At 45.4% G+C, this 23,285-nt stretch overlaps 2 protein-coding genes across 2 annotated transcripts in view; one reads left to right on the top strand and one right to left on the bottom strand.

The window, feature by feature from the left end:
• Positions 1-23,285, top strand: part of FAT2 (FAT atypical cadherin 2) — a 78,889-nt gene that overhangs the window by 52,416 nt on the left and 3,188 nt on the right. Inside the window, exons 21-24 of the mRNA XM_010850598.1 lie at positions 11,673-11,818; positions 17,417-17,858; positions 21,019-21,172; positions 22,221-22,678. Of these exons, the coding sequence (XP_010848900.1) occupies positions 11,673-11,818; positions 17,417-17,858; positions 21,019-21,172; positions 22,221-22,678 (1,200 nt within the window). The remainder of the gene's footprint in view (positions 1-11,672; positions 11,819-17,416; positions 17,859-21,018; positions 21,173-22,220; positions 22,679-23,285) is intronic.
• On the bottom strand, positions 2,706-4,894 carry LOC104996336 (endogenous retrovirus group K member 25 Env polyprotein-like). The gene has a single exon (XM_010850597.1). The coding sequence runs from the start codon at positions 4,845-4,847 to the stop codon at positions 2,706-2,708; it is 2,142 nt and encodes a 713-aa protein (XP_010848899.1). The 5' UTR covers positions 4,848-4,894.

The following is a 23,285-nucleotide window of genomic DNA, read 5'->3' as shown; positions in this document are numbered from 1 at the left end:
TGGGCCTGGCCAGCCCAACTCCAGGGCTGGAGATCCCAACACAGGGCTCTCAGTTTAGTTAGAGGGATGTTTTCACAGGATTAAGGGCCATGGACCACCACGAGACAGGTATGGCCTCACAAAATCTCATCATGGAATAGCACCCTAGTTCTGGTCACTTTTTTAAATTTTGAAAATAATAATAAGAATACAAGAGACAGTTCAGATAACAGCTAAAAGCATAGAGTCTAGCATCAAGTTGCCTGGGTTCCAATCCTAGCTATGCCACTTGTGAGCCACGTGACCCAGGGAAAATTAATTAACCTCTCTGTGCCTTTGTGCTATTGTAGGGATTAAGAATTAAATATTAAGGGCTTGCTTAGAAAAGTGCCTGACATATAGAAGGTGGTCAATTAACCTGAGTCAGTAACGCTACTACTATTATTACTACAGTCTGATGGGTTTAACCTTAGCATTCAGAATAGGCAGCTCAGGTTCAAATCTGAGCTTCTATCATTTACTAGCTGTGTACCCTTGAGTGGATTATTAAAACTCTCTTTCTCCTCCTTTTGACCTGAGTTCCCTCTCTTCAACACTTCTCTTCCCCTCCTCTCAATCCCCCTCCCCCCAAATCAACCCTCTTCCCTAGGAATCTGGAGCCCTAACAACTGATAATCTTATTCACAATGAGGTTTTAACGATTTAATAAGTGAACTCACTTCTGGGGAGGGTGGATTTAAAAAACAAAATCTGGGGAGGGCATTGCTTAATATAACACAGCATTTCTCAAAGGGGTTTCCACAGAATGCCATGTCCAAGGGCTAATGGTAGGTGGTCCACATTAAAGGGTCCCATGGTCAAATAAGCTTGAAAAACTCAAGTTTAGGTGAAGTTTCAGACCCCTCACTATGCAACAGTGCATTAGCAATTGCTATGGGGGATGGGATATGCAGGACCTTATGGAAGTTTTAGCCACATTATTTGTCACTATTTTCTTTCCTCTTGACTTCTTAACAGCATATCATGTGGGATGCACTTATTCAAATGATTACACTCCTAATGATAAAGGAGATATCTTGAGGCAAAAAGCCTTTGTGGTGTTCCTGAAATCACACATATATGCAAGATCCTCTCCAACTTGGCCTCCTTCTTCCCCAAGTGATGTCAGAATCATCATGGAAACTATGGAGGATTTTGGTATCAACCAACATACTTGGTTGATATTTCTGGCTCAATGCATGTTTCCTTCATGGTTTTAGCTCATAGTTTCTGACCCAGGCTGGAACCCAAGGCAAGGGGCCCTGGGGCCAAAGAAAGGTGTGCAGGGTGATGGCCCCTGTCTAACAGTGTGCCCCTGGACAAGTTACTCCACACCCTTGTTTCTTCACCTGTAAAATGTGAGCAATGACTTTGCTTGCCACCCAAGAGTTGAGTGAGACAAAGTCGGTTCCAGTGTTCCATGGTGACCACTTGGTACCGGGGTCCAGCCCCAGTTGGATCCAGGGATATCCTCAGGAGGACGGCATTGGTGAAAGAATAGCAAAGCAGAGAGACAGAGGCTTGACCTGACTGGTTTATGTGGGAAACCAATAAAGTTCGTGACACCGAACTTGCTCTGACCACGGAGGCCACAGGCGCCCTCTCGAATAGCTGAAGGTACCCCACCTTAGGCACCTTCTCGAGTGGGTCTTAGAAGCCCAGGCAAGTAAGTGGTCTCAGAGAGCCCCCACGCTCCAAATCAGTCATCCTGAAGGAAGAACAGAGAAGAAAAGGAGAGAAAAGGAAACAAGAAAGAACGACATGGGGAGACCAAGCTTTGGTGAGCAAGGCCCATAGCTTTATTTTCAAAGAGAGCTTATATACCTTAAGTTGTGCATAGAGGATAATAGGGGGTGTAAAACCATGCAAAGTCAGCAGTCTTTGATCCTTATCGAGACCAGGCTTTCTTTTCTGCAAACTTATCATATACAAATGCTTTAGGTGATTTACATCATCTTCTGGCCAGAAGGCCTATTAACATTTTATGACTCTTTGTTCCGATAAAAGTTAGTTAACCAGAAAACATGTTTTTCTAAGAGTAATTATTTTAAAGTTTGGCGCCATCCTTCAAAAGTGTTAGATAAAGTTGCATTTCTACAGGGCAAAGGTGCAGTGGGCTTACAACAAGGAAAGAATTTATTACCTTAAGGGTCTAAAGTTGTTAACACCAAGGCCACTACTTATTTTTTTCTATATACCAACTATATTAATTAATATACTCCCAAGGACACAATACAGGGGATGTGGAAACTTGGCAGCAAGCATTAGCTCAACAATGAAATCTTCTACTAGTTCTATTCTAACAATTTCTAACTCCCCGAGAGGTTCTATACTATTTGAATATCTTAAGCTTCCCGTACCTCTCGCTGTTGGGAGGCTGTAAACAATCGTATGCGTAGCTGTAGGAGTCCGGGTATACCTGTCAGGCAAGTTAGAGAGCCATCTGAGGGGTTTGGATTGAAACACTCCTAATATGCCCAGGAGGCTAATTAACTAGAGCTCTAAGTTGATTTCCTTCAGAGAAAGGTGATCAGGGATAGCCCCCCATTAATGTCAGAGGAGTTGGTGAAAGTCATAGAGTAGTAAAACAGACAGATTCTGGTTTTGGGGTAGATGCTCAAGCAGATCCAGGGGCCCCTCGAGTCCTGACTTGCCTTTGCATATTAGGCCTCTCCGCATGACCTTTGTCATGGGTGGGAACTCCCGTGCTGGGTCCCGGCATCTCCCCCATTTTTATTTCTTAAGAAACCCGTATGCAATTCAGTCTCGAGCTTCTGAATGCTCTGTCGGAAAATTCTGACAATACAAGGAAGAATGAATATGATAAGCAGAATTATAGCGGCCACAGCAGCATAGTTAAAAATAGCAGACAGAAAGTACTTTCCTGAAACAAAGTTAGAGATTGTATGGAAGAAGTCACTTGCTACTCCTGAGGCAGTAAAATCTAAGTGAGAGCGTTCTATGGTTGTTATTTGACTGTGAAGTTTCCTTAAATCTAAACTAATGTCGGAGCTGTTCCAGACACCTAAAATATGATTTTTAATTTTTTGCCAGTCATAATCTGTCTCATTTACTTTCAGGGGTGTTACACAAATCCACCGATAGTCGGCATGACAGGACAGTGCCAATCTCACTTTTAAAGCCTGCAATTCATTTCCAATATGCAATATTGCTTCCTCTAGGGCATCTATCCTCATCTCCAGCTTCCTGAATATAGCTTCCTCTGTTGCCAATGCTAAAGAAACATTTTTGGACATAGCATCAACATATTGAGCAGTGTGTACTTGTTCAGTCAATGAAACTGCTGCCATATAAACAGAAGTAATTCCAGTTATTAAAGTTGCTATTCCCAGTAAAAGTAAGCCCGCTAACCGTCGTGATCGCATTAAATCCCGCACTTGTTGTATTACAGCAAGACCATAGTTATCATACCAATGTGTAGTTATAGTTACAGGCACCATAAGATAGGGTGGGCGTTGCAACACCACAAAAGAGCAAACATTATATTGAGGGGCCAAACAAGATGAGAGCATACATTGTTCACAAGTTACTATATTAGGTCCACCTGAATAATTCATGTGTATATTAAGTCTCTTGGAATCATTAGTGAAGAGAAAAACATAAGGCGAGGGTAGACAAGCTAAAATAGAATAAGTAGAAATATTTTCTGGCCGGGTTAAGGTAATAGGGGCAGTAGCGGTAAGGGCCTTCCAAATTTCTGGTTGCCAATAAGTTCTGCCCTTAGCCGTATAAGACAGCATAGGAGGAACAAATTGATTACGATGCCATCTAGTGGCGCGTAATGGCCAAGGAACTGAATATTCTTTCCAATTGTCAAATCTCCCTTTAAATGCATCATCAATCATTGGATCCTGACCTGGATCCGGGTTGCTCCAGTCCTGAATGGTATAATTTCCTCCTGGTATTCTGTAGTCAATTCTAGAATTATAAGTACAAGATTTCCAAATCGGATATCCTGAATGACCATCTATAGTTTTCCATATGGCATCTGAAGGGGCAGCATTATGACAATTTGGATATTTTGGTGGAGATTTAAAACGCAGGGATTTATAGGGGTCAAGGATCCCAGGCATACGAGCCAGTAATACCCAAACTGACCGATATCTTAAGGATGGAGAATCTGTTATAATTGCTTTTTCAGAGGCTCCAATACATCCTTCTTTGGTAGGAGTAATATAGCTTCCTGTATGATCAAAAGGGAAGTTAAAACAAACAGGGAGATCATCTGTTAATCCCCTAAAGGTATAATTGAAATTAATAGGGTATTCCTCCTCTGTATAGAAAGTATAATGTCCTCCCAATAAATGAGGCTGGTTTGTGTGGACCCGTATAGGGGCATTGTTCCAAGTAACTACTTGGAAGGTTGGAGGATCTGGGAAGTATGCCCAATACTTTTCTGGAGCGGGAGAGGAGGCGCTTACCTGGCAAGATAGTAAGGCAAGCATAGCAATAAACACTCTCTCCGGAGAGACTGGAGAGCCCTGCAGGGAAGCTATCCCTTGTGCCTGGTGACAAAGCGTCTTAATCTGTCCCCAGGTAGGTATAGAGGCTTGTTGAGTGGCCCGCGTAGGACATCCCGGTGATTTCCTGCGGGGTAAAGAATTAGGGAGAACAATATCTCTTATACAGAGTTGTGACATCTGTCTGGTGGGTGGTTCCTCTTCCTGTTCATCCAGGATCTCTGGTGTCATTCGTCTAGAGATCAGCTGGGCTTCCCGTGTTGGCGGAGGGAGTGGAGGTAGAGGAGGTCCCTTCCTTTTTTGTGGTCGTGGCAGTGGAGGGACCAGATGCCTGGGGGGCTGTGACATGACGAATCAGTCTGTCTGGGATCCAAATTGCATCCTGTGGGAAAACACAAGCATATCCTCGGCCGCTAGTTAATAATGGGTTGGGACCCCTCCATTGTCCAGAGAGGAGATCCTTCCACTTCACCAACAGCTTTTTATTTTGTTCCGGACACCAATGAAGCATTGCAGTGGCTCCAGATGAATCAACATTCAGGTTATTTATTACAAAGAGAGCATGCTGCAGGATCTGATGGGGGGAACTATATTTAAATTCCCCTTCCTGTAATTTTTGAATTTGTATTTTTAATGTTTGACGTGCCCTTTCTACTATAGCTTGTCCTTGTGGATTATAGGGGATGCCTGTATTATGTTTTATATAAAACTTTATACAAAAATCCTGGAAAGACTTAAAGTATAAGTAGGGGCATTATCAGTTTTTAAAGCCTTTGGCAGACCTAAATATGAAAAACAAGTAAAGAGATGTTGCACTACATCCTTATAGGCCTCTCCAGTACGAGCAGTTGCAATAATGACATGAGAAAAAGTATCTACAGTTACATGAACAAAAGACAATTTTCCAAATGAAGAGACATGAATTATATCCATCTGCCAGAGTACATTAGGTCTGAGACCACGAGGGTTAACTCCCATAGGTAAATTATTTACAGTAGTGGGACAATGTGAACAGGAGTGAACAATCTCTCGTGCAGATTCACGGGGAATCTGAAATTGATAATCTTAAGGCATTAGCATTTTGATGATGGAGTGAGTGAGGGGCTCGAGCCTCTTCAAAGGCAGGAGCCACTGTAACTTTAGTTAGTGAATCTGCCAAGTCATTTAAGGCATTCAAAGGTCCAGGCAATCCAGAATGAGCTTGCACGTAGCCAATAAAATATGATCTCGGTTTCGTTCCCAAATTTGCTGCTGTAGTTTAGTTAACAAGTGAAATATAGCAGTTTTGTTCTCTGGCAGAACCGCAGTCTCAATGTGTGGAAACAGCCTGACCACATACTGAGAGTCAGAGTAAAGGTTAAATTCCTCCTCTGCAAACATAACAAAAGCCTCTATAACAGCTGTGAGTTCAGCTCTTTGAGCTGAAGTTTCTTGTGTTTGCAAAACCTTATGCTGATCTCTTGTAACTATAGAAGCTCTGCCATTAGCTGACCCGTTAGTAAAGGCCATTTGAGTGCCTGGATTGGGGGAGTGTTTGCACCTAACAGGGAAAATAACTGGATGTTTAGATATAAAGTTTAGCAAAACATGTGAAGGTAAATGATGCAGAATTTGACCAAAATAATTTCCTATAGCAATCTGCCAATTTTCATCAAACATTAGAAGAGCATCAAGCTGTTCTTTATTATATGGAATTACAATTTCTGATGGCTCTTTATCAAATAACTCAATGCTCCGCTTTCTCCCCTTTAATATTAAAGTAGCCACTAAACCCGGATAAGAAGCCACTACCTTTTTAGCTTGAGCGGGAAGATGGACCCACTCTAGGGGGCCGTTTGGCCATAAAACTCCCATAGGTGCAGTTGGGGTAGCCAGGCAAAGGAATTGCCAGGAGGCTGCTAATTCAATTCTTTTTACATAGCTATCAGATAAAGCCTTTTCTACTTTGTCTAGGGCTTCCTGAGCCTCAATAGTTAATTGCCTTTTTGAAGTTGGATCAGGATCACCACGCAGAATGTTAAAAAGAGGCTTTAGCTCAGCAGTGGTTAATTTTAAATAGGGCCTTATCCAATTAATAACACCTAAAAGTTTCTGATAATCATTTAAAGTAACAAGATGGACTTTTCTCAATTGTAAAGGGGCATGAGTCACTGTTTCAGAATTTATAACCCTTCCTAAATAAGTTATAGGTAGATTGGTTTGAATTTTCTCTGGGGCAATTTTTAAGCCTCTAGCTGACAGTGCCTGAGTCAAATCTTGGAGAGCAGTTTGCAAATGAGCTCTATCTGGATGAGCTATTAAAATACCATCCATGTAATGAATCATATATACTTGTTCATATTTAGCCCTAATATCTTCTATAGTGGCATTGACTAATTTTTGACATAGGGTAGGGCTATTTTTCATTCCCTGGGGTAACACTTTTCCATTGAAACCTTAAATAAGGCTGTTTAAAATTTTCTGATGGCAGACTAAAGGCAAATTGCTTTTTATCTTCAGCACTTATGGGAATGGTGAAAAAACAGTCTTGTAAATCAATTACAATAATATTATATTCCTCTGGAACAGCTACTAGGGAAGGGAACCCAGGTTGTAAGGCCCCCATGTCTTCCATAGTGGCATTAATAGCTCTTAGATCTTGTAAAAGTCGCTACTTGCCAGATTTTTTCTTAATGACAAAAATAGGAGTGTTCCAGGGGCTATTGGAGGGTTCAATATGTCCCAATTGCAGTTGTTCAGAGATTAACATCTTAGCTGCCAGTAATTTTTCTTTAGGCAGAGGCCATTGTTCTACCCACACTGGGTCTTGAGATTTCCATGTAATGGGGTCGGCAGCAAAAACAATGGCCTCCATTATAAATTTGGATACCCCAATCCTGTATGTTGCTGTCGAGGGGTTGGGCAGATCGGCTCAATTATTCCTTCCTGTTGTTTACATAGTCCTTTTGATGGATCATAGCCCATATCGAGCATTTGGGAGGTCACTTTTTCATCAGGACTAAAAAGTAGCACTCCCATTTGAGACAGCACATCCCTCCCCCATAGAGTAAAGGGGAGTGAAGTAACTACATGGGGTTGAAAAGTTCCACAGGTATCCTCAAACCGCCAGTCTAACATTTTTGCACTCTTAACTACTGCGGTGGCTCTCCCTATTCCCACCAAGTTGTTTTCAGTCGTGTGTGTTGGCCAGGAACTGGGCCAGTCTTTCCCAGAAATGCAGGAAACATCTGCTCCTGTATCTAACAGCCCCACAATAGACTTGCCAGTAACCAAGATAGTTTTCATAGGGCATTTCTGAGTAATCTCTGTCACCCAAAAGACCATATCACTGGATGTGAATCCTCTCTCTTGTCTCTCACTCTAACAGTGTGCCCTACAGCAGTGTGATAAGGCAAAAGTAAAAGTTGAGCTATTCTCTGTCCTTTATGAATTTGTATAGTTTTAATTGGGGGTGAATCATAATCTGAATTTCTCCTGTGTAATCTGAATCAATCACTCCAGAAACAATTATGAGTCCTTGCATGGCTAAGGAACTTCTGCCCAGTATAATTCCTACCAAACCTGTCGGTAATGGGCCTTTAACCCCTGTAGGGATTTTTATAGTAGGACTATCTGGTGTTAATATTGTTGAGGTGGTGGAACGGAGGTCCAGCCCTGCGCTGCCTGGGGTTGCTCTAATGAGCTCTGTGATGGGATGAAGGGTATGAATGGGTTCAAAGATGTTGCCCCAATTGCTGTCAGGGCCTGAGGCTGGCCCCTCAACCCGTTTCCCGACTGCTGGTCAGGAACTAGCAAGGTTCCATTTTTATGGAATTTTGATCTACAGTCTTTTACCCAGTGATATCCCTTCTGACAACGAGGACAAGGAGTCTTAGGGAGATTAGGAGTCATAGCCGTGGAGGCAGGATTCGGCAGATAAGAGTTAGCTGTTCTTTGGGGGCAGGCGCGCGTTAAGTGCCCCTCCTGGCCGCAAGAAAAGCAGGCTTTGGACAAGTCAGCATTCCGGCCTTGATTACTGAAATGACTCTTTGGCGGGTTATTCTTGTTTGTAAAAAAGGATTGAACTGTCTGTTGATAAGAATTTCCCTTTATGGCCACAGCTATAGCAACGCCCTGCATTATTGCAGGTCCTACATGTGCACATTGCCTGATGTAATCTCCTACTTCCCCAGATTTTTTTTATAGGACGTAGGATAGCCTGGCAGGTAGAATTAGCATTTTCAAATGCTAATTGTTTTATCAGTATTTCAGATGCCTCAGTACTAGAAATTACTCTGTTGATTCCCTCTATAAGTTGTGATACAAAGTCCTCATATGGCTCTTCTGGCCTTTGTTTAATGTTTGAAAAGGAAGAGGTTGATTCCTTTTCTTGAGGCAATAATCACCAGGCCCCAAGGGCACAGGATGATACCTGTTCTAAAGTTTCTTTGCCTAGATCCATCTGATCCCCAAATGTTGCATAATCAATTCCTACCAACTTTTCTTTTACAATGTTGTTTCTTCCCTGTTTGAGGTTAGTGCTAGCCTGCTTTTGGGCAACATCCTCATATTCAGCTTTCCAAAGTATAAATTGCCCTCCAGATAAACAAGCCTTAACAATTGTTTTCCAATCATGAGGTGTCAGCCATCTAACCGCCAAGGCGTCTAATAATGTTAAAGTGTACGGGGCTGTAGCCCCATATAAGGCATAAGCCCGTTTGAGTTTTTTAATTAATTTCATTGGAAGAGGTTCCCAGAAAGGGACCTCTTCCCCACCCCCCCCCGCTTTTCTGAAACACTACTGGAAAACAAGCCTCAAGGTGGGGATCAAATTCATCCTCGGGGCTAGAGAGGACCCTTCTCTGGGGAAGTTCTAGTGGAGGGCCCTCACCCCTATAGGGAGGAGGGGGCAAGCGGGGACTGAGGCATTCCCTGTTTTTCCTCTCCTGCTCTGGGGATCCTCTGCCTGTTTGATATTTAAATCTTATGGATGGTCTGATTGGGGATGTTTCCCCTCAGACTCATAGGAGCGGATGGTATGATTGAAGATATTTCCGTCAAGCTCCTAGGAGCGGATGGTCTGATTGGAGATGTTTCTCTTAGACTTTTAGGAGCGTCTTTAGCTAAAAAAGACCAATCCTCATCAGAATGGTATCAAGCTGCCATTTCCTCTAAATCTTCCTCATCCTGAGGGGAGAGCTGATCTTTCTTCTCATCCCTATCTTTTATTTACCCATCAGCAGTCATAGCAGCTAGCCATTCGTTTAGCTGCTGATAGCTAGGTATAGCTTCCTTTTCTTCACTTTCCTCTCATACATGCACCTTTTTTTCCTCACTTTCCTCTTTAACGTGAACCTTTCAGAATCAGGAGCAGGGTCTAAAGCATCTCTAATTATATTACATAAGGAAAAGGCATCAGAGGGCACCTTTTCCGGACCATGTTGACTATAACAAGTTTTTATCTGTTTACCTACCTTTTCCCAGAATCTAAGTTAACAGTGCCCTTTTCTGGAAACCAAGGACACTGCTCTTGTACAAAAGTGAAAAAGGATTGAACATTAGCTTTCTTGACTTTTATTCCTTTTTTTGCTTAACAATTGCAAAATTACTCCTATAAAAAGTTGTCATTCTTTTAATTCACTGTTACCCATGTCAGAAAATTTTTATCTTGTCTTAAATTGCAAGATTCAACACTTCAACACTGAAATCTTGTCTTATATTGCAAGATTCAACACTTCAACACTTCCCACTCCTACTCACCCTACCTATCTTATGCAGGGGGGTCTGCGACACCCTGAGTGGGGTCCTAGCCATCCGAAAACTGCACAATGGGGGAGACCTACCTTTGGATAGCCTGTTCCGGGCGCCACTTACCAGGGTCCAGCCCCGGTTGGATCCAGGGATATCCTCTGGAGGACGGCGTTGGCGAAAGGATAGCAAAGCGGAGAGACAGAGGCTTGACCTGACTGGTTTATGTGGGAAACCAATAAAGTTCGTGACACCGAACTTGCTCTGACCACGGAGGCCACAGGCGCCCTCTCGAATAGCTGAAGGTACCCCACCTTAGGCACCTTCTCGAGTGGGTCTTAGAAGCCCAGGCAAGTAAGTGGTCTCACAGAGCCCCCCGCTCCAAATCAGTCATCCTGAAGGAAGAACAGAGAAGAAAAGGAGAGAAAAGGAAACAAGAAAGAATGACATGGGGAGACCAAGCTTCGGTGAGCAAGGCCTGTAGCTTTATTTTCAAAGGGAGCTTATATACCTTAAGTTGTGCGTAGAGGATAATAGGGGGTGTAAAACCATGCAAAGTCAGCAGTCTTTGATCCTTATCGAGACCAGGCTTTCTTTTCTGCAAACTTATCATATACAAATGCTTTAGGTGATTTACATCATCTTCTGGCCAGAAGGCCTATTAACATTTTATGACTCTTTGTTCCAATAAAGGTTAGTTAACCAGAAAACTTGTTTTTTCTAAGAGTAATTATTTTAAAGTTTGGCGCCATCCTTCAAAAGTGTTAGATAAAGTTGCATTTCTACAGGGCAAAGGTGCAGTGGGCTTACAACAAGGAAAGAATTTATTACCTTAAGGGTCTAAAGTTGTTAACACCAAGGCCACTACTTATTTTTTCTATATACCAACTATATTAATTAATATACTCCCAAGGACACAATACAGGGGATGTGGAAACTTGGCAGCAAGCATTAGCTCAACAATGAAATCTTCTACTAGTTCTATTCTAACAATTTCTAACTCCCCGAGAGGTTCTATACTATTTGAATATCTTAAGCTTCCCGTACCTCTCGCTGTTGGGAGGCTGTAAACAATCGTATGCGTAGCTGTAGGAGTCCGGGTATACCTGTCAGGCAAGTTAGAGAGCCATCTGAGGGGTTTGGATTGAAACACTCCTAATATGCCCAGGAGGCTAATTAACTAGAGCTCTAAGTTGATTTCCTTCAGAGAAAGGTGATCAGGGATAGCCCCTCGTTAATGTCAGAGGAGTTGGTGAAAGTCATAGAGTAGTAAAACAGACAGATTCTGGTTTTGGGGTAGATGCTCAAGCAGATCCAGGGGCCCCTCGAGTCCTGACTCGCCTTTGCATATCAGGCCTCTCCGCATGACCTTTGTCAAGGGTGGGAACTCCCGTGCTGGCTCCCGGCAACTTGGTGTGGAGGTGACACCTTTGGTTGCTTTCACAGGTACTGCCGTGAGGTTCAGCGGTCAGAGTTTCGGGCGGTACCGTCTCCCGGAATTTCAGAACGGGCACATACACTTCCGCCTGAAAACACTCCAGTCACAGGCAATTCTCCTGTTCAGCAATAAGACAGTGCGTCTCTCCCTGAAGGTAAGGAACTGCCACCCTGAGAGATTTCCTGGGGGCATGCCAGGCTGGGGAGGTGGGGCAGTATGGGCGTGGCCAAGAAGGCAAACTTCTGCAAAGAAACCCTGCGTGGTTTACCATGAGCCTGGGTGTGACTCTCGAAGGTCAGAACACGAGACTTTCTAGTTACAATGGCCAAAACCCACCCCACTTGGGGATGCATCATGTCCTAGTACAACAGAGGTTGGGCTGTTCTGTGGGATGATAGAGAGCCTCTGAAGATAGAAAGAGAGATGCATGAGGCCACCTAGACCTGGCTGATGCTTTTATCACTTTTGCTGAGTAACAGACCCATGTTCCCCAAGATGGATTGGACCTGGGGGGCACTCAAGATGACAAAATCAGCATTAAGGTACATGGAATCATATGGAGGAAAATGAATTTCCTTTCTAAGGGTCTTTCAGTCCTTCTGATTATATCTGTAGAAAGTCTCAGAGTATCTGTCTGATTTTAACACCTCCATCACACATGTCCATCTCCCAAAGAGAAAGGAGACTTTGGCAGCTAGTTCGTGCTAAGTTGCTTCAGTTGTGTCTGACTCTTTGCAACCCTATAGACTGTAGCCCAGCAGGCTCTGCTGTCCACGGGACTCTCCAGGCAAAATACTAGAGTGGGTTGCCATGTCCTCTTCCAGGGAATCTTCCCTACCCAGGGATCGAACCCACTTCTCTTATGTCTCATGCATTGGCAGGTGGATTCTTTACCTCTGCACCATCTGGGAAGCCCCATTTAGAATGTCTTAAATATTTATTTATTTTTACTGCACTGGGTCATCACTGATGCGCACATGCTTTCTCTAGTCGCAGCAAGTGGAAGCTATTATCTGGTTGTGGTGCTTGGGCTTCGCATTGTGGTGGCTTCTTGTGTTGCAGAGCATGGGCTCTAAGAACAGGGGTCAGTAGTTGTGTTGCTCTGCGGTGTGTGGGATCTTCCCACAGCGGGGATCTGTGTCCCTTGCACTGCAAGGCGGATTCTTCACCACTAGACCACCAGGGAAGCCCTAGTTGGAACTGAATTCATTTAGCAAATATTTATCAAGCATTACTATGCAACAGGCACTCTTCCAGGTGCTTGGGTCTTATCGGTGAAAAATATTAAAAAAAAAAAAACCCTCTTAGAGTTTTCATCCTATGGTGAGAAACTGACAGTAAACCTAGTAAATCATAAAATTACAGAATTTGTCTAAATGTGATAAGTGTTTGGGGTTAAAAGAAAAGAAAGGTTAAGGGGGAAAAGGAATGTGGGAAGTTACAATTTTAAATAAGGTGGTTAGGGAAGGTTTCATTGAGGGTCTAGTTATGTAGACCTCTGGGGGAACAGCATTCTAGGTAAAGGGAACAGTCATTGGTAGGAGATTGCTTGGCATGTTTAAAAACAGCTCAGATGTCAATATGGCTTGAGTGAAGTGAGCAGGGGAACAGTAGTAGCACAAGTTGAGGTCTGATACATAATCAGATGAGATGAGATCATATCTATAAAAAGTTCTCATGCTATTTAAGAACATTGGGTTTTATTCTGAGTAATGTAGGGGATGTTAAAGGTTTTGAGCAAAGAATTAAGATGTTTTGACATATGTGAAAAGGGTCCTCATGGCTACTGTGCTGAGAATAGACTTTAGAGGCACAAGGATGGAAGTGGAAAGACCCAGCCCAAAGGAAGTAATTCTGGTGAGAGATGATGGCAGTTTAGACCAGGGGAATGACAGTGGAACTGGGAAAAAAAAGAGTTCAGATGCTGGAGACATTTTGAAGGCAAAGACAGCAGGACCCCGGAGGAGCTGAATGAGGGCTAGGAGAGAAAACAAGGAGTAAGACGTTGACCTGGAGCAACCTGAAGGAATGGAGTTGCTGCCAACAGACCTAGCCAAGGATATGGATAGAGTAGACTGGGGAAGTGGAGGTGACCAGGAGTTCCATTTTGGACACATGAGCTTGAGATAACTATCAGACCTACTAGTGGAGCTGGACAAACAAAATCTAATGAGAAAGTTCTGGGCTGGAGGTGAAGATCCGAGATTCTTCAACATATATGTAGTATTGACAACCATGAAACTGGGGAGATCACCAAGGATTGCAGGTTAAAAATAGGGTACATCAAGGATTTATCCTTGAGATACTCCATTACTGAGAAGGCAAGAGAAGAGGAGAATCCAATAAAGGAGAATGAAAAGATGCAATTGGCGATGGTGAAGGAAAATGAACAGAGTATTGTATCTGGGAAGCCAGATAAAGGGTTTGTATTAATAAGGAAACAGTGGGGCTTCCCTGGTGGCTCAGTGGTAAAGAATCCATGCAGGAGACATGGGTTCAATCCCTGGTCTAGGGAAATCCCACATGCCTCAGAGCAACGAAGCCCAAGCACCACAACTATTGAGCCAATGTAGAGCCTGGGAGCCTCAACTACTCAACCCATGTGTCACAATTACTGAAGCCCACATGCCCTAGAGCCCAGTACTATGCAACAAGAGAAGTCACTGCAATGAGAAGCCCAACTATGGAAACCATGTATCACAACTACTGAAGCCCGCATGCCCTAGAGCCCAGTGCTATGCAACAAGAGAAGTCACTGCAATGAGAAGCCCAACTACGGAAACCATGTGTCACAATTACTGAAGCCTGCATGCCCTAGAGCCCAGTGCTATGCAATAAGAGAAGTCACTGCAATGAGAAGCCCATGCACTATAACTAGAGAGTAGCCCTCACTCTCTGCAACTAGAGAACAACTGTGTACAGCAACAAAGACTCAGCACAGACATAAATAAATAAATAAAATTATATACAAAAAGAGAAGGAAGCATTGAATGATCAGCTCAGTCATATTCTGCTAAGAGGTCAAATAAGATATGAAGTGGTATCAATCATTGGATTCGGCAACAAAGAGGATGCTGCATACTCTGACATCAGTGGTTTCTGTGTCGTGGTGTCATGGTGGGTAGGAGTGGAATTTTACTACAAAGCAAAAGCAAATAAAGAAAGTGCAATCTGGCAAGAGATGTGGGTTCAATAAAACTTTTTTTTCTTTTTTAAGATTAGAGCAATAGGGACTTCCATGGTGGTCCAGTGGAGAAGACTCTATGCTCCCAAAACAGGGGACCCAGGTTTGATCACTGGTCAGGGAATTAGATCCCACATGCCAGAGCTAAGACGTTCTTATGCCTCAAGTAAAGATCCCACATGCTGCAACAAAGATCAAAGACCTTGCATGTCACAACTAAGACCTTGCAAATAAATAAATACATAAATATATATATATATATATATATATTTTTAAAGATTAGAGCAATAACAGCACGTCTATATGATGACTGGAATGATCCAGTAGAGAATGAACAAAGATATAGGAAGGAGAAAGGATAGTCAGTGGTCTCTTGTCCAATATATAGGAGGTTAAGAAGGGTAGGGTGGGATCTAGTGCACGAATAGAGAGATTGGCTTTGGACAACATGGACAGATGTGATGGTGACCGTGCCTATAACTTCCCATCTGGTTGCTGAGAGCAAGGATGGGGAGAGAGGCATTAAGGGTCTAAGGAGAGAAGTTGTGAAAATAGTCATCTGGGAGAGTGAGGGGACTAAACAAGACAGTAGAAGTGTTGGCCGCTCAGTCTTGTCCGACTCTTTGCAAAACCATGGACTGTGGCTCACCTGGCTCTTCTGTCCATGGAATTCTCCAGGCAAGAATATGGAGTGGGTGGCCATTCTCTTCTCCAGGAGATCTTCCCAACCCAGGGATTGAACCTGGGTCTCCTGCATTGCAGGTGGATTCTTTACTGTCTGAGCCAACAGGGGAGCCCAACCAAGACAGTACAATTGTACAATTGTTGGGCAGTATGAAGGACACATTTGTGGCCATGAAATTAAAGGGAGACCAATACGCAAAGGCTGTGTGTTACTCCATAGCCACGTTCAGCTCCATGATTGCTATACAGAGTAGAGGGAAAGTTGAGTTTTACCTGATTTGTGTATTTGCCAAGTGAGATCTACCAAGTTAAAAAGGGAAAAGAATTTGTCTATGGACTTTAAGCTTGATACGGTGAGGAATGAGGACATGAAAGAAGGGAGAAACAGTGAAAAAATGGAGGGATCAATGGAGTTGTGGTCTTTAGTAAGTGAAAGCAGTGATTTAATAACAATGCTTTGTATAAGATGTACTTATTTAAAAATTTTTTTAATTGAACAATAATTGCTTTACAGAATTTTGTGGTTTCCTGTCATACATCAGCAAGAATCAGCCATAGGTTCACCCATGGCCCCTCCCTCCAGGGCCTCCCTCCCATCTCCCTTCCCATCCCACTATTTAGCCTGTCACAGAGCCCCTGTTTGAGTTCCCTGAGTTACACAGCAAATTCCCCTTGGCTATCTATTTTACATATGGTATTGTAATTTTCTATGTTAGTCTCTCCATACATAAGATGTACTTATTTTTGACATTCTCTTTCCTCAGTGGCAAGTTATATTGGTTTTCCATTTGCTGTAATAATACTAAGTGTTCTTTTAAAAAAAGGTATGTGTAGTATTCAACCAGGGCAAAAATTGGCAAGATTGTGTACAAATGGCCAGTCTCTAGAAAACACTGGGTAAGATCTTCACATTTCACCCGGAGGAAGCTCTACTTAATCCAGCTCTACTTAATAGTTTCACTTTGTTGTTGTTGTTGCTCAGTTGCTAAGTTGTGTCCAGCTCTTGGTGACCCCATGAACTGCAGCACACCACCCTTCCCTGTCCTTCACTCTCTCCCAGAGTTTGCTCAAACTCATGTCCACTGAGTTGATAATGCCATCCAACCATCTCATCCTCTGTCATCCCCTTCTCCTCCTGCCTTCAATCTTCCCCAGCATCAGTGTCTTTTCCAGTGAGTTGGCTCTTCGCATCATGTGGCCAAAGAATTAGAGCTTCAACTTCAGCATTGTCCTTCCAGTGAATATTCAGGGTTGATTTCCTTTGGGATTGACTGGTTTGATCTCCCTGCAGTCCAAGGGACTCTCAAGAGTCTTCTCTAGCACCACAGTCCAAAAGCATCAATCCTTCAGTGCTCAGCATTCTTTATGGTCCAGCTCTCACATCCATACGTGACTACTGGAAAAACCATAGCTTTGACTATATGCACCTTTGTCAGCTTGTGGATCCCCTGAAATCATCTTTGAGATCCACTTCAAGAAGTGCTGAACTGTTGCATAAGTGGGGGTGAAAGGGAGGTTTTTGGTTTCCCTGAAGGCTTAGGAGAGTAGAACACTGGAGAGGCCTGTGAAGAAGAATCCAAAAGACAGGGGCTGGCAAGATGTCTCTGGGCCTCAGTTTCCTCATCTGTGAAATGGACAGACATGTCCCCTACCAGGACATTCCATGGAGAACAGCAAGGGCCAAATGAGGCCATAAATGGAAGTGCACTTTGAGGGCCTTTATGCTCTACAAATACAACGTCTGAAAAAAATACAGCCTTGAAAAATCACTACCCCTTCTACCTGTAAAAATACACGAACATTTTTTGCACTAGCAGCTTCTGAGCAAAGGTTTCTCTAAGCACCTCTTGGTTTTGCTGATGGTCATCTGGGTTTTCTTTACAGCTGGTCAATGGAGTGCTCCAGCTGGAATACCACTGCCCAGGTGGCTTCTATGGAAATCTTTCCTCCCGGTTGCACGTGAATGACCATGAGTGGCACTCTGTTCTGGTGGAGGAGATGGACACTTCCGTCCGCCTGTTGGTTGACAGTGCAAGCAGCACCTCCCTCAAGCTCCCAGAGAACTGCCGGGGTCTGAAGCCTGAAAGGGACCTCTTTCTGGGTGGCTTCGTCCACTCGCATTCTTCCCCAAATGTCTCCCAGGGCTTTGAAGGCTGCCTGGATGCTGTTGTGATCAACAGAGAGGTGCTGGAGCTGCTGGTCCATGGCAAGAAGGCGGCCGGTTTGCTGGAGAGGCGGGCCCTCACCGAGTGCTGCTTCCCCAGTGACCAGTGCGGCCAGAACCCGTGTCTCAACGGTGGGAAGTGCTCGCAGACTGGTGGGGCAGGTAAGGCTGTGGCTGACCCCGAGGCTTATCCCAGGAGACTCTGCAGAGGACCCTGACATGCTGAACTAGCAATCGTGGATCACTGTAGAGTTGACTGAGCATATTTCTCCAACACAGCCCCATGAGGGAGAGAGGGGAAAGGGAAGTAAAGCTCTGTTTTACTGCTCAAGAAACCACTGTGCTACGGAAGGGATACCTGGAAAGGTAAGGGAACTCAGACAAGGTCATAGGGCTGAAGTTTGAGACAGGCTCAGGGTGCAGATCTCAGTGGAGATAATTCCTCCCTTTCCTTTACTGTCTGGTGAGTTGGGATTGGCTAGGTTTACACTGGAGAAGGCAATGGCAATCCACTCCAGTACTCTTGCCTGGAAAATCCCATGGACGGAGGAGCCTGGTAGGCTGCAGTCCATGGGGTTGCTAAGAGTCGGGCACGACTGAGCGACTTCACTTTCACTTTTCACTTTCATGCATTGGAGAAGGAAATGGCAACCCACTCCAGCGTTCTTGCCTGGAGAATCCCAGGGATGGGGGAGCCTGGTGGGCTGCTGTCTATGGGGTCGCACAGAGTCGGACACGACTGAAGTGACTTAGCAGCAGCAGGTTTACACCAGGGGAGGCCAAGAGTCTTCTTTCTTCTTCAACAAGAACTATCTTTCTACTTTTTTTCTGGATGGGGGAAGGGGGTGAATAAGAACCTCCATATAGAAGGCTGAAGTCAACACATCTGTGTCATCATTGGTCCATGCTAAGTTTCTCTTTCTTACTGCCCTTTATACTCCACTGCCTTTTCCCTTCCCCAAACTCATAGGTAAACACTTAAAGTGGGGTTTTTTTTTGGCCATACTGGCACCCCACTCCAGTACTCTTGCCTGGCAAATCCCATGGATGGAGGAGCCTGGTAGGCTGCAGTCCATGGGGTTGCTAAGAGTCGGACACGACTGAGCAACTTCACGTTCACTTTTCACTTTCATGCATTGGAGAAGGAAATGGCAACCCACTCCAGTGTTCTTGCCTGAAGAATCCCAGGGACGGGGGAGCCTGGTGGGCTGCCATCTTTGGGGTCGCACAGAGTTGGACACGACTGAAGCGACTTAGCAGCAGCAGCAGCAGCAGCACAGTATATGGGATCTTGGTTTCCTGACCAGGGATCAAACCCTCACTCCTCAGTGGATGCATGGAATCTTAACCACTGGACCACCAGGGAGATCCCTAAAGTTTTTAAAAGTATCCTTTCAACATGCATGAACTATATTTCACATGCTTGAATTTTTACACTCTTCCATCCACACTGCCACAAGTAATTCTTTTTTCTAATATTTTTTAATTGGAGGATAATTTCTTTACAATGTTGCATTGGTTTCTGCCATACATCAACATGAATCAGCCATAGGCATATATATGTATGTCTCCTCCCTCTTGAACCTCCCTCCTACTGCTTTTAATTTCGGCTCAATTTGCCAAGGTGTGCATGTGCTTACCTTTCCCCTCTCCACTTTCCTAGCAATGGACATCCCACTTCCATCAACAGGGCTGCACTGAACATCCTTCCATGTCATCTTACGAACCTACATGAGAACTTTCACACATACACACACATGAAATTCACAAACCCAGAGTATACCAACACTTTGACTAAGTCAGGTCAGATTGCTGACCAGCATGGCTGCAGCAGTCTGTACTTCCACCAGCAAGTGCGTGGGGTTCCTAAGCACCTGTATCCCTGTCAACACTTGGCAGTCTCCCGTTTTCTAATGTTTGCCTGACTGATAATACTGTCATTTCTACCTGAGCTATCCAAGGAGTCCATCACTTCTGTGTCCCCACTGCCATGAGTCTGACCCCAGCCCTCATCACCTCTCATCTTCTCCTCTGCACCAGCCACCTCCTTGCTCTCCTGCTTCTGTCCCTCCACTAGCATCTTCCAGCAAGACACCAGAGCTATCCTTACACAGTGCAGATCTGAGCACATCACTTTCCTGCTCAGACCCTAGTGGTGGCTTCCCCTTGCTGTTCAGCTGCTGCTGCTGCTAAGTTGCTTCAGTCGTGTCCAACTCTGTGTGACCCCATAGATGGCAGCCCACCAGGCTCCCCCGTCTCTAGGGTTCTCCAGGCAAGAACACTGGAGTGGGTTGCCATTTCCTTCTCCAATGCATGAAAGTGATAAGTGAAAGTGAAGTCATTCAGTCGTGTCCAACCCTTTGTGATCCCATGGACTGCAGCCTACCAGGCTCCACCATCCATGGGATTTTTCCAGGCAAGAGTACTGGAGTGGGGTGCCATTGATGGAATCCCAATTTCTTACTCCTGCCTATGGCTCCTATGCACTGGACCCTTCACCTGCCAGCCCTCCTGCTCCCATTCTCCCCTCTGCTCCCTAGGCTCACCCCTGCCCTGACCCCTGGTGATATGTCATGCCCTCTCCTCTGAGTCTTTGCACACATTCTCCTTTGCTTAAAGCATCTTCCTCTCTTTTTGCCTGGCTAATTTTTACTCATCCTTCAGGTCTGAACTAAAATACCACCTCCTCCAAGAAACCTCCCCTGGTCCCTAGTTTAGGCTAGTTTCCTCCCCTAACACTTCGTTTCAATAAAACGAATTTTTATAATAATTAATAATATACTGATATGATATATAACTGTCTCAGTTTGACGACCCCCCCGCCCCCCCAAGTTTCCATTTGCTTGTGGTGTAACTCTGAGCCAATGTCATACATTCCCAGGCCTCACTTCCTGGCCAGCCATCAACTTCCACCTGTCCCCAGGTGCAAGGACAATAATAGTAACTAATGTTGACCATAACAGCAACCAATCTCAGAGCCAACGGGTGGGTCAGATGAGCTAATACATGAAGATGCTTAGAACAGTGACTACACTGAATAGCATTGTCCTGGATGACAGTGACGATACCCATTCATATCTGTTAGATGAATGTTCCCTGTAGGCTGTAAGTTGTTTGAGGGCAGGGATCAAGTCTTCTTGCCCAGCTGAGCACCACTGCCCAACACAGAGCACATGGCAGAGGGGAGCATTCAGTAGCCAAGTGTGGACCCTGGGATCTGCAAACACTCAAGGTCCCCCTCCATCCTGGGGGCTCAGTCCACCTGCAGTTGCTGGACCACGAGGCCAGTATGTCCTCTTGCCTCCTTGCCCTTTCCTCCCAGGATATATCTGCGTGTGCCGCCCACAGTTTGCCGGGAGGCACTGCGAACAAAGAAAGGAGAACTGCACCTCGACTCCCTGCCTGGAAGGTGGAACTTGCATCTCCTCCCCCGAGGGAGCCCCCTGTATCTGCCCTCACCCCTACACAGGAGACAGGTAAGCACAGGAGAGGCCCCCGGCTGTGGGCTCCTCTCCCTGAGGTTGGCAGCACCTCTGCCCTCTGAGCCCTAAAGAGGCCAGTGGGCAGCCAGGGGCCAAGTAATCCAGTGACCTGGCCTCTTGGCCTTTTGCAGGGGTCAGGCCTCCTTCCTCCCACCACCTGCATCAAGAGCACCCTGGGAGGGGAGGTGCTAGCTATACAGACAGATCGCCCAAGCCCTCTGCTGAACCTAGTGGACTGGACTCACCAGGCTGGGGCCCAGGAATCTACCTCACACCAGCTCCTCAGGCATTTCCTGTCTTTGCTGAAGTCTGAAAATGCTCAAGTTCTTATTCTCTTGCTCTGGCCCCTGACTTTTCAGAAAGTGGCCCGGGGGCAATGATTCCCCTTGGGACAGGCTCCACTGTGGATTCATGCCCCACCACTACCTACCTGTACCTTATGTAATGCTGCCCTGGGGTTGCCAGGGAAGGAGAATCCCCCACGATAATCCTAGACACAAAGAGGCTTCTGGCAATTCACTGGTTTTACGAATTCCCAACTTGGAAACCTTTAAAAATCATGAGGGAGACTTATGAAAAATAAAAATTCCTGGAACAATTAAATTGGAATCTCCAAGGAAGGAGGCCTGGGATTCTATTTATAACACGCTCCCAAGGGACCCCCCATCCTGTTGTCAGGGTGTATGTAAGAGATCCAGTGGTGTGGTCCACCCACCCATTTTACAGGTGGGGAAACTGAGACCCAGAGAAGGAAAGGGCTTGTCCAAGAGTCTCCCATATGTTTATCTTAAAGTCCTTTCTCTCAGCACCCGGTCAGGGAGCTAAGATCCCACATGCCACGGGGCAACTAAACTCGCGGGCTGCAGCTACTAAGCCCGAGCGCTTCAGAGCCCACCTGCTACAAGCAGAGAATCTGTGAATTGCAAAGAAAGATCCTGCATGCTGCAACTCAGACTCAATAAAGCCAAATAAATAATAAATTAAGAGGGGACATGGAAAGGCCTATATAGTGACTGGGTCCTCTACTTCTCTGTCCCTGCAGGTGTGAAATGGAGGCCAGGGGCTGCTCAGAAGGACACTGCCTCGTCACCCCTGAGATCACAAGGGGGGACTGGGGACAGCAGGAGATTCTGATCATCATAGTGGCCCTGCTGGTCATCGTTGTCATCTCCACGGTGCTTCTCTTCTACTGCCGCCGTTGCAAGTCACACAAGCCCGTGGCCATGGAGGACCCAGATCTCCTGGCCAGGAGTGTGGGTGTTGACACCCAAGCCATGCCTGCCATTGAGCTCAACCCCCTGAGCACCAGCTCCTGCAACAACCTGAACCAAATGGAGCCAGGCAAGACCTCGGCTCCAAATGAACTTGGCACTTTTGGACCCAGCTCTAAGCAACGGCCCATGGTCTGCAGTGTTCCTCCCAGACTCCCGCCAGCCGCGGTCTCTTCCCACCCTGACAGTGAGGCCATCATTAAGAGGAGATGGTCCGGCGAGGAGATGGGTCAGTATAGCCACAGGCTGCTAGCCTCTGGGATTGATGGGACAGGGCAGTAGATGGAAACACTCCATTATCTGAGACATGAGTGTTTTCAGCCACCATCCAGTCCACGAAGGGATGTGGTCAAGGTCAGGGTGCACTGGATGTGACTTCATCCTCGGGGTTACATTCGCAGAGGTGTCCAGCCATCGGGAATTACCTTGAATGGACGGGGAAATCGGTGTCTTTCGGAATGTGGCACGACCCACGAGGCTTCCTCTCTAGTTTCAATGCGAGACCTGCCTCCTCCTGAGGTGCGACGGGAAGGTGGGATCCCTTTCCAGACAAAGTAGGGGAATCGCCCCTCAGGTCGAGATCAGGAGGGGAGAAGGGGCTCAGATTAAGTTGTGCGGGAAAACTCGGTGTTCCTCTCAAGTGAGACCCGTGTGTCGGGGAACTTTTTGACTTGCATCAAGGCTGTCAAGTACAGTTTTGAATTTCAAGAAATTCGGTGCACTAGTGGGCTGGACCAGACTCCAGGCCTCTGGACTCAAGAGTCTATGCCTCGTTCCACTGAACTGTGATCCACTCCTCTAAATTCCAAGTCACTCCACAGGACTGACGTCCATGG

Source organism: Bison bison, unplaced genomic scaffold (assembly GCF_000754665.1).
Source record: "Bison bison bison isolate TAMUID 2011002044 unplaced genomic scaffold, Bison_UMD1.0 scf7180017864291, whole genome shotgun sequence".
NCBI lineage: Eukaryota > Metazoa > Chordata > Mammalia > Artiodactyla > Bovidae > Bison > Bison bison.
The sequence above is the reverse complement of the archived record's forward strand: the minus strand, read 5'-3'. Positions and strand labels throughout refer to the sequence as shown.

Bases quoted from the DNA above. Each gene is read 5' to 3' on its own strand.
- LOC104996336 (XM_010850597.1), bottom strand. From the start codon at position 4,847: ATGTCACAGCCCCCCAGGCATCTGGTCCCTCCACTGCCACGACCACAA.